Raw genomic sequence first — 16,133 nt, forward strand, 5'->3', positions numbered from 1 at the left:
AATCCCAAAGATTGATTAGATTCCTATGCATGGGTCTAACATTGGCATAATGAAACGTACATTTTTTCCAAATGGCAAGAGGAAAATGTATGGCAGGAACTAACTGATGAAATGTATATTGAGGTACATCATTCAGAATATTGGGTGTACTAGGTCCGGGATCATTAAAATAGAGCTTTTCATCTTCTGGATCAACAACCTGAAATTTTAATTTATTAGACTCATTTCGATATCATTTTATGATTTGGAAATACATAGAAGATAATTGTAAGTAGGTATAGATTTAATGGGGTGGTGAATGACCTGGTCGTATGCTCTTTTGATTTTTTCAAAATCTTTGTCAAAATATTCATATCCTTCAGTGCGGAATGGAAAATCTTTATTATATTCGAATTTCATATCTTTGTAAAAAAATAATTTTGCTGGAATCAGTCGATATTTCGCATACATTGTTTCCATTTTGTTGTGATCGTAGCAAAACTGATAAGCATTTCGTTTCACCGCAATAAATGGCAGTCCCTGTAATGCATAAAAATGTACCGAGTGCAAAATTTGAAACGTAGAATATTATCAAGTGCAGAAATTCATATATGGGTAAAAAATATGCCAGATTTATAAACGCTAAAAAAAAAAAAAAAAAATTGGAGTGACCTGATCAATGAGAGGTTTACACAGACTTCACAAGAAAGACATCCTTACATTTCACTGCATAAATAACCTAGATACGTATGAGGATCTGGAATAGATGTTTTTGATCAAACTTACGAATAAAAACCGCCTATATTCTTCATCTCTTGTATTCCAAGCTTCTTTTAGTTTTTTCCATAAACCAAATTTCGGACAAGCCTACAAAATATTGAATCTATGTTTAAATTAGGTACCAAATGATTTGCGCGTAGAAAATTTATCACTATGAATAAAAATGTGACGAGTCTTGCCATGTAAAAAAATTCGTACAGTTTCCCTTCTTCTTCTCGACCACACAGATCATCTTGCATCTCATCACCTCTAATTTTGTGAGTGATTTTTCGTAAAACAGGATTTGCTTCGGTAGAACAAGTCATCGGCTCTTTAATTTCAAACGTGTGTTCAAATTGGCAGTATTTGCTGAATATTAAATCTTTGGAGTATTCCTTAAACCGCGAGTATTCTTCGTATAGATTCAAAGCAGTTTGGATTTCTTTTTCATAAGCGTCCGTTTCTGGAGGACAAAAAAATACCTGGTCCCTGGAATCTTTGTAAGTGAAAATTGTCCCGCTGCTGAAACTTTGGCCATCTTTTGCTAATATTTTTTTCAATAGATGTGTTGGGTGATGATAATGATCGTCCTTCTTTACGTAGATTAGAGGCAGGATTTTATAACTTGATTCGTCTGTAGATTAGTAAAATTTATTCGGTATAGAATTTTTATGATTTAAAAAAAAAAAATACATTCACTTTAATTGGATATACCTATTTCAATGTGCTTCGTACCGGATTCTTCATCGTTTAAGGCTGTAAAGCTTAACCGAAGTGTTCCGAAAAAGCACATCACTGTTATGAATAATTTGGCGGACATTTTATTCACGAAAACAGAATTTTAAAAGAATGTCACTACGAATAATAGGTACATTTTATGTGATCTACGAGTACAGAAGTACATATAACAGTTAGATTTGATGTGCTGCTAAAAATTTATTGATCCCTACCTACCCGCTGATGATGTCATGTACTATACTTATGTATACAAATATGTACTTTGTGTTTTGACGTTCTAGTTGGAAAAGTTTCGATCACGATTTTTTAGTTTTGAACGTTTTTATCTACCTACTTCCCAATTCAGTTTGCCGGATGAAAATTGTGTCGTTGATTCGAAATGAAATTATTTTAGAGAATAATTTCTGGTTTTCTGTAGAAAATATTTAAAATGACAATTAAATGTAGTGAATCGTCGTTTAAAATTTTATTTAAAAAAAGAAATAGGTAGACAGATGTGTATTATTCAGTTGATGAAATGGAGGAAAAATTATGTATTTCCAGCAATATTCTTAAAATTGAGTACGTATATTATATAACAGGTAGGTTTGTACAAAATAACTGTAACGTTAAGGGCTATAATCCTTCCTTATATACATATTTCACTACATTTTTCACGTATTTTTGTTATAATTCAACTTTCCGATCATCAAAGTACCACTAACGTGTAACTTATTCAACTTGAAAAGTTTCAAGTGCTTTTCCTCTATACTTTCAACACAAATTTTATGGCCAGTGCCTTTAAATTTTTGCATTAATTCACTTTCAGTATTAGTCGAACAACACAAGTCTACTTTGCAGTCAAGATTTGAATTTTCAGTTTCAAAATTCAACATTACTACCGCTACTCCTAAACGTTCTCCAGATTCTTTATCCGCGTCGTGAATTAATTTCACCCACGTATCGGGTATTTGTACTTGCTCTTTGTACAAATAACCTACAGGTTTCTTGTCGTCTGATCTTGTATTAAATGTGCCTGTATAAATATCGAGTTCAATTCTCAACTGAAACAATAAACAATCCATTAGTATAGGTCAAAATGAAAAATAATTAAAACGACCCCTATATACTCCTCTCCAGTCCTGTAGTTGAAAAAAGAGTGAAAGTAATGCTTGACATGCTGCTGAAAGGAACACCGAAAGATGAAATAATTGATTTTTGTTTAAATCAGGGGAAAATTATTGGATTTGATTAGGTCTGATCACTGATCAGATCCGGACATGCCACGGATTCAATTTGACTTGACCCGATCTGATCAGCTCTGACCAGACCAAATTTTTGGTTGGATCAGATAGGTACCCATATATTCAGAACTAATCATATCCAAGGTAAGAAATCTGATCAGATCTAAGTAAATAAGACCAGAACTGAATAGATCTGATCATATCTGGACATCCCCTGGATCGAATTAGATTTGACTAGCTCCAATAATTTTCCCGTGGGAATATTTTCAAAGTATGAAATTTTTATTCGTTCACTAGAAAAATTGAAGAGAAACCCGCTATACTTAAGTCAAGAAATTCCTAATTAGTAACGTTATACTTAAATTCATTTACTTTTTGAAAATGCTTTATAATGGATTCTTCCATCTTATCCCAAAGTTCCAATACTGTCTTATGCATTGGTTTAACGTTCAAATAATGATAGGTAGGTTTCTTCCATGAAGCCATTGGAAAGTCAGTGGGGGAAACAAGTTTATGAGCTCTATACTGTAAAGATATTGGTGAAATTTCTTCATTTCCATCAACATCTTTGTATTCCGGATTTGATTTTTTTTCAATCAATTTCTCGACCTGCGCAGTATTCATCATAGAATTTCAGGTTATAAAATAACATACCCAGCACACCATTTTGAAAATAATGCTCTGTGATGTGCGCTTTGGTAAGTATGCCTTTACTTACCGCATCATATGCATTTTTAATATTTTCGAAGTCATCACGTTCAAAAAATTTATCGTAATTATTTGTAACCATATCGAAACGTTTTTCTCTTTCATAATGAAGTCGAGGGTCAAACATCATTTGTACTGATCTTAGGCGGTGTTTGGTGTACATGGTTTCTTTGTTGGTGTGGTCGTAGCAGAATTTATACGCGGTGTGTTTCACCGTCAAATATGGTAGGTTCTGTACGATTGAGAATAAAAATTCATTAGGTATGTCCATAGAATAATTTAAAGATTCTAATGATTTATTTATTGGTGTGTAATGGACTTACAGTGATGTATTGTTTTGTTTCTTCATCCGAGAAATAAAGAAACAGCGAAGTAATATCCCATTTATTTTTTAAACCGGCCGAAGGACATAACTAAAAAAAATTTAAGCCATAGTGCATCAATGCATTAGACAAATAATACTTAAATGTATTTCATAATTAGAAAAATTATACCGTATAGTCAGCTTACCAAATAAAAAAATTCGTACATTTTGCCAGCATCCTCCGCACCACATGCGACATCTTTCGTCTCACCATTTTTCGTTTCAGTGACTCTTCTTATAGCAAATTCCGGTTCTGTAGGACAAGTTTGCGATCTATCAAAGACTTTTTTCTTAAATAAGCAATACGAACTGAATTTCAAGTATTTGAGATCTTCTTCATAGTCTGGCTGATTATGTCTAACATATTTATGGAACTCGTGGAGTTTTGGATACTCGTCGGAAAGTCCTAAACCTCGTGTAATTTGAGCAAATTCGTCGTTTGTCTCAGCTGGGCAGAAAAATCGTTCTCTCTTGTGTATTTTTCCCATGGGACGTTTCTGGGCAGAAAATGAAAGATGTTTGGTGACGAGATTCGATTCTACGTTCGTTGGATATAAATATTTATTTTTGTTTTTGATGAAAATCACGGGTAGGATTTTGTCTTCTGCAAGGAGAAAAAATACTTGAATTTTGTGTCTCAGAAGAAATAATTATTTATGATTATAGATGAGGTACTTCGATAAAGAAAATCATTTGAAAAAATTGTAGGTGACGTGGAAAAAATAATTGAAAAACAGACAAATTATAATTTAGTTCAATTCTAAAAAAAGGAAAAAAATGGAAAATGAAAAATTATAAAGGTTTAATTCCTGTCCTCTTCTCCGCCTTCCCCTCTCTGGTAAATGTTTTAAACAGAATTCCAAAATTTACTTTTTCTTCTGTTTATATTGTATTCCAGTCACTATAGGTATTTTAATCGGGTACTTACCGTCTGTTGATTCTACATCAACAATGCATATTGCACATATAATTATGCAAAATATGCAGAACTGCAACGCTGAATAATTCATTTTGAACGAGAAAATTTCGTCAATGTTTTAAATTTTCGAATATATAGTTACACCCAACTCTGCCTTGAAAAATCAAAAATATTGCACACAAGATGGTGACTGTGACGTGAATTCTTTATCAAACACAAGTGTGTGTACAGATATTATCGTACCTAATTACATACACTACAGTATGAAGGCATCGCATGATTACTCATACTCATATTATTATTATTGCAGGTAAAATTTAAAAAAAGAGCAAAAATCAACGTTTTAGAATTTTTAAGGCAAAACACGATGTGTCCATTTTAAAAGTGGAAACAATTCATTGACAGTTGAAATTTTGAACCAGATAAGTAAAAATTTAAAAAATGATTCGAAAATAAGTTAGGTAGTATAGGTGTAGGTATAATCATACAACATGTTTCAAGAGTAGAATTTTGTTTTTGATTTTTTAATAATTTGAAAAAATTCAAATTCTCGATCTGTTTCTCATTATTCGAAGAAGTTGAAAATTTTAGTAAGTAAAATTAAAATCCAGCAATCCAATTATGTTAGCGGCTGAAAAATCAAAAGTTTTTTTATTTTCGGGTCATTGTCACGTCTCTCGACCATTAATTTTCATATTTTTAATTTCATTGAAATAAAATAAAATTTACTTGTAAAATTATGTTTATTGCAAATTCAGATCAAGGAAGTATTGCTTATTTGAAAATAAAAAGGATTTTTTTCTACAATTAAATTTGTTTTTAAAAAAATTACCGGATTGTATTACTTAATTTTTTACAATGTAAATGAAGCAGATAGGTTGTTACATTAACTGGATGGGACTTGGGCGGGGGCAGGAGCAGAAGCAGGGGCAGCACTTTGTTCGGCAACTTGTTTAACGAAGAGATCTACATTTTTCAAGTACTTTTCAACGTATTTTTGGAATTCTTGCGGTATTTCTTCGCCAGTCACCACACTTTCTACGATTTTTTCCCTGACATCGGTTTGTGCGTTCAGATCAACAGCTACAGATGATACGAAAACGGCTCTGAAAATCATTAAAATATGTATGATGTTGAAGGAAAAACAATGTTTAATGTGTAATGGTTTACCTAGGTATCTATAGGTTTAGGTTATAATTAAATCTAGCGATGTATTAAGTGATTCATTTTTATTACTCACTCGGCAAATCGATGGTAAGCTACGAAAGCTTTGCTACATTTATCTTCCATACCTATAAAACAGAACGTATTTTTATTTTAGTAAATCACTATCTCAATCTTGGCCAGTTTAAAAATTTCTTTATAGGTAATCTAGCACTCGACGTACATTGAAAGTGGCCCGGTGGCTCTTAAAACTGAAAATTTGTTACCTTTCAAGCAAAAACTAAAGTCTTCAAAGTTGGAAAAAAATGCAACGAGAAGAAATTCTCAAAATTTAAAATTTTTACGTCTGAATTTACTTGTCTGTATAATCCAAATTTTTAAAAAGAAACCTTCTTTTGTCTCTCAAAACTCAAACAGAGTTGATCCTCCAGTGCAACGTGCAAAAGGCTCCAACTTGAAAAAAAAATTGTAAAAATTACAAATGTAGAAGAACATTTAAATTTTGATGAACATTTTTCAGAAATTTCCAATTTCCGGGTCGAATTTTCTCTAAATAATCCTTTAAAAAAAATATATTGTTTCGACCCCTCCAAGTATTGTTGAACGAAATTAAAAGAAATTTTTAAACATTTTCAATGTTGGCCGCCTCTTTATGTGCACACCAGAGCCCTCAGGGTGCCAAACACGTGTTTTTTTTGTTGTTTTGTTTTTGAAAATGGATATTCGGACGGTCATACCCAACTTCCCCAAAGTGATATTTTTTAAACCGAATCTCAAACTCAAAATAAATGACGTGACGTGTTCAAAGGCTTCAATACTGAAATAGCTGGTACTCTACTACATTTTATTTTTTAATTTATCGATTAAGTATACTATTCTGATGATATTGTAAATAAGTTTATTTTTTCATAAGTCAAGTAGGTATAAAGTAAGAATTATTACCTTTGGTCGATCGGTAAATTTGGAATAGGTGAACCAAGAGTGTGTGGCTGTTGGGTGAAATTTCCGGGAGCGATTTCAGCGTAAATTTGAAAATTTTGCGAACTTGCATTTTACCTTGAGCATCGAACTAAGTGTAGAAAAATTAAAATATGCATTAGTATACTCAACTTTATTATTTTTTATAAAATTAAAGATAGAAAAATTCAAAATTTTATACTCACAAATCCAAGTTTTTCTAGGTTGCAGTACAGATTGCACCACTGAAAACAAATAGATACGATTTTATGATTACCATATTAAATAATAAATTTTGTTAAAACCTAAGTGTATATTCTTACTAGTATAAAGTAACATGACTATAACCAATTTTATTTGGGAGAGGTGATGGGTTTCAGCAATGCACTACCTACCAAACGTTGATATCAAGTTTTTTTTTCTTCGCAATTTCAACTCTTCCGAGCAAAGTGAGGGAGCAATTTTTAAAAATAAAACTCACAATTCGTACTTTTTTGAAGAGTTTGAAATTGAATATTCTAGACAATGTGTCTACTCAGAATTCGAAACTTCAAGTATATATCTATGTAAAGCAAATTTTGACTGCAGTTCTGGTGAATATTTAAATTAGGTGCGTACTTACATCTGATGTATTGAAGTCCTTTGGAACCGTTTCTCCTTTAATGACCATTAATCCTAATTTTACTCGTGTATCTGAAACAGCGTGAAATTTTGGTTTAATTATAAGTTTGTGGCTTTAAAACGAGTAGATTTGAAAATTTAAATAAACGTTCCTCAAAAAGGTGCATTGCATGAAAAAAAAGAAAGAAAATATATATAGAGCAGAGAAAATTACTTTCAGCTGCTGGATAGGTGACATTGCACTGTTTAAGAGCTTCTTCTTCTCTCTTTGATACTGTTTGTTGAAATGATTCCTCAGCTGGAGCAGCTGCCGCAAATACTAGGGCGATACTGAATACCGCAGCTAATACGATGAATTTCATGTTGAATGTCCTTTAGAAAAAAGAAAATCGACAAATAAGTATTTGAGACATATGTAATTGGTAAATTGTAAAGTATTATTTATTTCTTATTCGTTTAGTACGTATTTTTGGATAATAATAAAATTCAAAAATTGAAGCCATAGCTTCAGAATGATTGGATGCTTAAAATCAATTTTCGAGACTAATATTACGGAATGAGTGGAGTACGAATTTCGAATGTTTTTCAAAAATAGGTACCTAATCGCTGGAGAGAAATACGAAATGTACATATTTGAAGGAGCATAGCTGGAAAAAGTCTCGAAAAATGATACGTGAATCGATTGAAAGGATCACGAGAACAATTGATTCGAATTTTTATGTGATAACTTTTATTTTGGCCCTTTATTACGATGAGAATTTCATAAATTCGATATGGAGGCTTCAGAATGACTTGAAATCGCCACTTTAGTCAATTTAAAAAGTTGAAAATGAAATTTACGTAAGTCAATATTTCAACTACCTACTTGTCAGCTTTACCTTTTTCATTAAAAAAAGATTTGAAAAATTCAATATCGAAATAAAATATATTACTGTTGAAAAATTATTTAAAAATTAAAAAATGTTATATTAATCGAATATTTTTTTATATCAATAAGTTATCGTCATATTCTTACCTGTTTTATAAAATCAGAACTCTTGAAACACTAAACACAAAAGTACTCTGATAAACTTTTGCACCGAAGTGATTCTTTTCAGCAGTTCGTACAGAGTAACAGTGTTGGTACTTTCAGGCACGTATTTAAAACGCGAAATCTTATCGATTTACAAAATTTCGTTGCTCTAAGTAGGTTTTTTTTCTCTCTGGCGTTATCTCGTCTTTGTTCCGACCAAAAGGTCTAAAAATATCAAATTAATTGCATTAATGTTCTGTAAACAAGCAATTACATTGGCAAACAACCAAGTATATAGTAGATAGGCATTATCGCTTCCTTTGCCGTTAAATTATATATAACTTTTTAAAAGGTTAAGGGTGTTACATAGGGACTGGGTGATAATGGATATGAAAAGTACAGTCAAAGAACCGGCTAAATCCACTTGTTGATAGAGGTTACAAAGTTTAAATTTAACCGTTATTTCAACGTTCTATGTTTTTTATTCGTAATTTATCGTACGCTCGGTTGATTTTTCGCCAAAAAAAATATGAAATACATCTTGTACCTATGTAATATTTTTCATTACAAATTTAACCTTTGAAGTATATGCAAGGGAAAGAATCGGCTAAAGTGTTGTTTTTGTTGATTCCTAATTAGATATTATAGAGGTTACAAAATTTAATGTTATCGGGGGCCTTTCACTGATCCATGTTTTTTTACATAACCTTATTATAATTTATTGCTCGTTCGGTTGATTTTTCGCCCTAAAAAAGAAAAGAAATAGGTAGATAGGAACAATCTCGAATCTTGTTAACTCGATTTCGAAAATTGTTTACACTCAACTGGTTCTTTTCGTGTAGATACCCTTCATAAAATTTAATTTTGTATGCTCAACTGTCGAATCGAATTGTTAGATATTGAAGTACATATTTTGGGCTTTATATTTTTTCCTTGTTACTAAAAAACCAAAATAGGTGAACCAATTTTGAAATCTGGTCTCTGAAAACTATAGGTAGTAATATTTGAAACTATTTTGGTTGATGACGCAGCTTTCAAGTTGAGATTTTCGACAAAACGCATAAATTTTCGATGTTTTTATTCAAGAGTATTCAAAACTGATTATTTTTATGATATCGTAGTCTCAGCTCCAGGGCTTCATAAATTTGGATTGAAATGGAAAAAGAAGGAAGGGGGAGGTAGAAAAACTTACTGGCAAACAAATTTTGAAGCAGAGTGCAAGATTACACGATTTGGTCAAATTTCAAGTGCTTGAAGTGCATGAATATAATTTTTCAAACTGGGCAAATTTTTGAGAATTAAATTGCTCATTTTCCTTATAAAAATCAAAACTTGATAAAATTGGGATTTTCGATTTTTCCAGTTTTAGAACAATTTTAACCACCGAGTAAGAAAGACGAAGTTTTTTTCAAAATACGTAGGTACTAGTACTTACTATGTAAATATTAATCAAGAAGTAAAAATTTGGGAATTGAACCCGCGATAATGGTTTTTGAAAATTTTCACATTGGACTAGGTACATGGATTGACTGCAAAATTTGATTTTTGATTTTTTGTGTAGGTACATGTGGAGTTTTTTTAAAACTAGAAAATCCAAAAATTCGCTGGAGATTTCCAAAATAGCTAAAAATCATTTTTCATCTTTTATTTTGAAAATGAACGTGAAAAATTTTGAGTTTGAACCCGGCAGGAATGGCTTTTGAAAGTGCTTGTGTGAAGTGTGGGGCAGTAATTGTATAATTTTTTTCGAATGGAAAATGTGTCACAACTCATTACGTATATGTTCCGTTGCTCTTTCTTTCGCCCATTGCAAAAAACGTCATTTGGGGTTCAACAGCTGTGAACTTGAAATCACTCTGGAGAACTACTCATGTGAATTTATAAAAGCTGAATTTGATGTTGGCACTTTGTATTTTTGTTTCATAACTGGAAAGTTTAAAACCAGCTGGAGATTTATGGTTAACTCGAGATCATTCGAGTGTTTGAAAATAGAGCATAGGTATTAAAATAAATCTCAGTTCCTTATGTCGATATTTATACTTACGAAAACGATGTGAAAGCCTAAATTCAGAGAAATGAGTGACAAAACAGTTGGGTACGTTTGGTTTGTTGGCGATGAATTTCATTTTAAATTAGAAAAATCCAAAAATCCTCAGAAGTTTTCTGAACAGCTAAAAACCATTACTGATCAGTATTTTCGAAGTCAAAGATAATGCAAGAACCTTATTTCAGTTTATTTATTGTTAGTACGGTCTTGGACGACGAATTTGCAATATTCATTTTCCTTCGCCATTTTTAAAAATTACCTAGTTTTTCTTTCAGAATTTATTCCTAGTCTTTTCAGAAGTTCATCTGATCTAATTCTACGCCTTTTTTCTCAAAACAAAAAGAAACAATAAAAATACTATACATTTATTGCAATCGTTTACAAATTCAAGTTTTCAATAGGTATTCTAACTTTACAATTTAGAGTAAGTAGGTACATAATTATGTATTGTCTATTTGAAATAAGGTAGGATTTTTTTTACAATCAAATCAGTTTTAAAAATAGTAACCGGGTTTTATTACTTGATGTTTTAAATTAAAAATGCAATCTAGAAAACAGGACAAGATTTATGATAATTACAAATCATTTTTTCTTATTGATAAACACTTATAATTATTTGGGAGCAGGAGCAAGGGGAGAAGCAGGGGCAGAAGCGGGAGCAGGGGCAGAGGCAGGAGCGGCAGCAGTATTTTGTGCGGCTACAGTCTGTTTGAAGAATAAATCGGTATTTTTCAAGTATTTTTGAATGCCATCCTCCAATTCTTTTGGTAATTCTTCGCCAGTCAGCACACTTTCTACGATTTGTTCCCTGGCATCAGTTTCAGCGTTCAAATCAACGGCTAAGGTGGTTACCAAAACAGCTCTGAAAAGTACCAAAAAAAGAAGTGAAAATTGATGTAAAAAATGACTAAATAGCTTGATGTAGCTATGTAACTAGCTATACGTAGGTAATATGATTGAAATCATGAATAAGTTGAGAAATTCGTTTTTATACTTACTCGGCAAATCGATAGTACGCTACATAAGCCTTCTGGCATTTATCTACCATACCTAAAAAACAAAAAAATATCCTCATATTTTAAAAATTCTCAAGTACATATTTAATTTTACAATAGGTAAGCATTCAATTTTAATCCACCCATATTACATATCGAAGGTTTGATTTTTTTTAAATTTGCAATGTGAGTTTATTATGAAGGTAGGTATACCTACAAATTATAATTTAACATAAAACATGGAAAATCTTACCATTGGTCGTTCTGGCGATTTGGAATAAATAAACCAAAAGTGAGTGGCTGTTGGGAGCAATTTCAGGAACCAATTTCAACGTATAGTTGAAAATCTTGCGAACTTGCATTTTTCCTTGAGTATCGTACTAAGCATAAAAAAATTAAAAATCATTACTTGATCGAATTTGCTCCAAAAAAATTAGAAAATTTTATACTCACAAATCCAAGCTGTTCAAGGTTGCAGTATAGATTGCACCACTGAAATAATACAAATATGATTTAACGATTAGGTATCAACTAATTTTGTGCCTACATAATTCAAGTATCAAACTATTACGAGCAAAGTAGGCAGACGAGATCTACAGATTTTCCAAATGAACTGAATTTAAATGGGAAATTAGCTGAAAAAATCCACATTCAGTATTCACTTATTGAAATGACCTATTAAATTTCACAGCAACCGAAATTTTCTCTAGAGAAGATACTTGGAAAAATTTGTATCTTGTCCTTTTTTTTTTTTGGTCGATTGTAGATCTTAACTCTGAATATCTCGTTAGTATCTTATGTACTTACATCTGTTGTGTTTAATAGCTTTGGAATGGTTTCTCCTTTGGCGACGATTAATCCTAATTTTTGACGCGTGTCTAGAATACCATAAAACATCATTAGAATAAGGAATAGTGGCGATGCTTTCAGAATTATTTCCTTATAAATTGACAAATTATTAAAAGGCATTAAATCAAAAATATTACCTTCAGTAACTGGATAAATAGCATTACAATGTTTGGCGGCAGCTTCTTCTTTTTTTTTTACTATTTGTTCAAATGTCTCCTCAGCTGGAGCAGCTACCGCAAATACTAAGGCGGAACTGAATACCACCGCTAACACGATGAATTTCATCTTGAATATCCTGTTAGAAAACAAAAAAAATTGACCATGATATCAAGTATAAAAAAATTGAAGATATATTAATAAAAATTAGAAAATCATGCAGTATTTCAGACTTAAAAATGACTTCTACGTATAACCAAGTTTTACGTTAACCTATCAGTAGAAAAAATTTGTTCTTTTTTCTCAGAAATAATTTTCGTAAAAAAATAGGTATGTACTTATTGGAATTGACAGAAATAAAATGTTGAAAAATTGCATTTAAATTGACCAAAATTGTCGCGAAAACGATTGATTTGGATCAACAGGTGTTGTTTTATTTACACGTTATTTTACTTACGTGCGGATTTTTGAAAACTGAAAATCCAGAAATTCACCGGAGGCTCCAGAATTACTCAAATTTATCACCAATTAATTTAAAAAGTTGAAAATAAAGTACGATTATCACTCAATATTTTCAATTTTCTACTAAATTTTTCCATCAATTGAAAAAAAAAAATCGCGAGATTTGTGAAATTCGTAGTCTAAGAAAATAGATCACAGTTGAAAATAATTTTGAACTATTTTATAATTATTAGAGGTACCTAAGTACTTGAGTAGGTATGTATTTAAATTTCAAAAAATGGAATTATTAGTTATTGAAAAATATTTCTGTACATCAAATCATCTTCAGATTCTTACCTTTTTTACTGCAAAGATCTCTGAACACAAAATACAAAGGCTATCTCGATAAACTTTTACACCGAAATGATTTCTTTCAATGGTTGATATAGAATAAATGATCGGCACTTTTACGTGCGTATTTAAAATGCGAAATATTTTATCGATTTACGAAATTTCGTTGCTCGAAGTAGGTTTTCTTCTCACTGGCGTTATCTCGTCTTTGTTCCCACCAAAATGCTAAAAATATCAGATTAAGTTCGTTTAATGTAACTACTGTAAACAACCAGTTACTTAGGCATGGAGCCAAGTACATACACTCTATAAACTTTGATACCAGCGGTGTGTAGTCGAATCATATGTGTAACGTATATTTAGCCTTTTCCAAAGGTTAGGGATGTGCATGTAGCCTAATCTTGGGCCATAATATGTACAATGTACCTACCTAATTCGATTAATTACCAATGTAAATTATCTGCCCTTTATAGTAAATTTCATTTTATAATTTATCAAATTTAACGATTGCTAAAAAAATAATAGGTAATTATGTTGGTACCTAATATGCACTTATCAATTCTTAGAACATTCATTTATCTAAGATCAATATTATTCAAGGATAGAAAATATGTATCTCGTTCACACGTTCTTGGAGCAAACGGACCTATCTTTGGTTAAGATAGGTGAATTAGTCCTCAGTTTTGATTATTTGACTTCTTATTTTAAAAAAAGGGATGAGGTGGGAATTTGGACTGGAGCTCTAAAGTAATAGATAATGCCCCACCTATGTCAGTTTTTGGATTATCAAGTCTAAATACCGATGTAATTTTTCGATCTGATCCTCCAAACTCGATCACAGTTCTCTAAAAAAAAACCATCCCCGCTACTTCCGTGATGAATTTTGAAATTTTCTCTTCCGTGATTTTTTTGAGGTTTTGTTTTTTATTTTGCAAAAAAGTTCTTCATTGTAGAATAAACGGTTGAATACTAAATTTTAGATGCATGGGGCGTGAGTTTGAGATGAGGAGCTATCAAGGTGGATCGAAAATCAAAGGTTGAACATTTTCAATACCAATTAGTAAAAAGCTCGAAAACGAGTGAAAACACTCTTAGAAAGTCAAGTTTTTGGACTTTTTAGCTTGACTCAGTTTGAAATTTTCTTTGATATTTTTTAACTAAGAGGTGACATTAAAAAAATTTCCATAAATTGGGCCCTATTTCCGTCACAATTTTGGCCAACTTAATGATGAATAGGTATACGTAAATTTTCGTTATTTTATTAAAAAAATCACGATCTGTTCAAATTTGGGTCAACTAGAGGAGAGTAAGCAAAGTTTTCACTGCAAGATTTTTTCTTAGTGCCTCAAAAAATATACCCAGTGAAAGGCTAATATCCTCCTACCTTGGCTGTGCGGGACCGCGGTATTCTTTATCGATTTATTTCCTGTTTATTGAACAATATCACGCGTGTTCAAATAATTTTGAAACTTGGCAATTATTTATTTTCCTGGTTCAAAAGTTGGCAAGATGAAGTCGGTCATTATCGTGTCGTCGTACTCTTCATCATTTTTCAAATTTTTTTGACCTCAATGAAGACCTTGAAATTCACGTTGCGAAGTTCAAATCACTGTGTAAGAGGTCAAATTAGGAAAACCTTAGAGAAATTGATAAGATATTTTTCTGCATGTTTCCTATACCTAATAGGTAGGTATACCAATTAAACTGTTGCAATATTTTACGAGTGATAGCGGCGACGACTTTGCCGGTAAAAACTTTTCGAAACGTGTTTTTTCACAACTTTTTTCATTGTTTATTTCCGATCATGTAATTATCGATGTTGCTTACCAAGCTTTTTTTTTTGCAAAAGCATGAGGTCCCGGCTAGGGTGGTGTTTATTTTCTACTTATGATGGTAATTTTTTTGCTATTTCTATCTAAAATTACTGATTTTTATGAATGAAAAAAATCCTCTGAAAAATGTTGGCTTCCGCCAAGAGTACCTAGCACCTCTCAAAATTATAAACATTTGAAAAATGTAGCTACCTATAATGAAAATTTTTTACAGAAAATTCTGCATCTCTGCGTCAGAATTCTCGTAATAATGTCAAGCCCTTTTCCCCAGAAAAACCTCTTCCACTCCCAAAAAATGTTGGCCTCCCTGTACATAGCCTTACCATAATGATGAAGAAAAAAACTTAAACTGATTTTTAGGGGAAATTCTCAAAAATTTTAAATTTAGATAGGCATTATAATTTTTTCAAATAGGTAATCTTCTAAGAGTAATTTACAAATCAGTCAAAAATGTATTTTTGAATTTCTACAAAATAATCGCTAGTGGTATGCCATTTTTGAAGATTTGATTTTTTCGTTCATTTTTCTGAAATTTACAGATTGGTCAAAAATTTGCTTTTATTTGAGCTGACACAAGTTTTCTATAAGCATTAAGTAAACAAAATTAGTGATGCTCGCCAAAAATTCAAATACGAATTTAGCTCCTAAAATTTCGGTCACTGTGATTTTAGGACATCAAGACAATATGCTCTTTTAATCTACGCGTAGCTTAGTTTCGTTTAAAATTGAAGGCTGCCATTCAAAAGGCTTCCTTGTAAAAAAAATTTTACTTACTTCATAATTTATAATATGTTGTCTTGTAAACATTTTTATATGAAGTTCCGCAATTTAATTAGTGCTACGGTTCATTGGTTCAGTATTTACGCACATGAGTTTGTTGTCCCTCTTAATATTATGTAATTACTATAGCTGTCATCATGCCGTGCGAATATTGTCGGTTGGCACTGATGGTTGTTCTGGAAAGAACCATGTGCAGTTTCAAAATACCGCAAGTTTTATTACCGTTATGCGTAATGAT

The 16,133-nt window shown here is 31.6% G+C and overlaps 3 protein-coding genes across 3 annotated transcripts; all 3 read right to left on the minus strand.

The window, feature by feature from the left end:
* Positions 1-1,918: 1,918 nt before the first annotated feature.
* LOC135835625 (uncharacterized) lies at positions 1,919-5,266 on the minus strand. Its single transcript, XM_065349976.1, has 6 exons — positions 4,700-5,266; positions 3,918-4,375; positions 3,731-3,820; positions 3,418-3,639; positions 3,072-3,308; positions 1,919-2,519 (listed from the first exon to the last, which is right to left on the minus strand). Exons 1-6 carry the CDS (start codon positions 4,779-4,781, stop codon positions 2,130-2,132), a joined length of 1,479 nt encoding a protein of 492 aa, XP_065206048.1. The 5' UTR covers positions 4,782-5,266; the 3' UTR covers positions 1,919-2,129.
* A 148-nt stretch (positions 5,267-5,414) lies between these two features.
* Positions 5,415-8,606, minus strand: LOC135835628 (uncharacterized). Its single transcript, XM_065349979.1, has 7 exons — positions 8,448-8,606; positions 7,647-7,804; positions 7,434-7,504; positions 7,018-7,056; positions 6,797-6,923; positions 5,931-5,982; positions 5,415-5,796 (listed from the first exon to the last, which is right to left on the minus strand). The coding sequence occupies exons 2-7, from the start codon at positions 7,792-7,794 to the stop codon at positions 5,577-5,579; spliced, it is 657 nt and encodes a 218-aa protein (XP_065206051.1). The 5' UTR covers positions 7,795-7,804; positions 8,448-8,606; the 3' UTR covers positions 5,415-5,576.
* A 2,234-nt stretch (positions 8,607-10,840) lies between these two features.
* Positions 10,841-12,973, minus strand: LOC135835627 (uncharacterized). Its single transcript, XM_065349978.1, has 7 exons — positions 12,949-12,973; positions 12,473-12,630; positions 12,294-12,364; positions 11,940-11,978; positions 11,740-11,866; positions 11,490-11,541; positions 10,841-11,353 (listed from the first exon to the last, which is right to left on the minus strand). Exons 2-7 carry the CDS (start codon positions 12,618-12,620, stop codon positions 11,104-11,106), a joined length of 687 nt encoding a protein of 228 aa, XP_065206050.1. The 5' UTR covers positions 12,621-12,630; positions 12,949-12,973; the 3' UTR covers positions 10,841-11,103.
* Positions 12,974-16,133: the final 3,160 nt, after the last annotated feature.

The sequence above is a fragment of the Planococcus citri genome, chromosome 2 (assembly GCF_950023065.1).
Source record: "Planococcus citri chromosome 2, ihPlaCitr1.1, whole genome shotgun sequence".
In the NCBI taxonomy this organism is placed as follows: Eukaryota; Metazoa; Arthropoda; class Insecta; order Hemiptera; family Pseudococcidae; genus Planococcus; species Planococcus citri.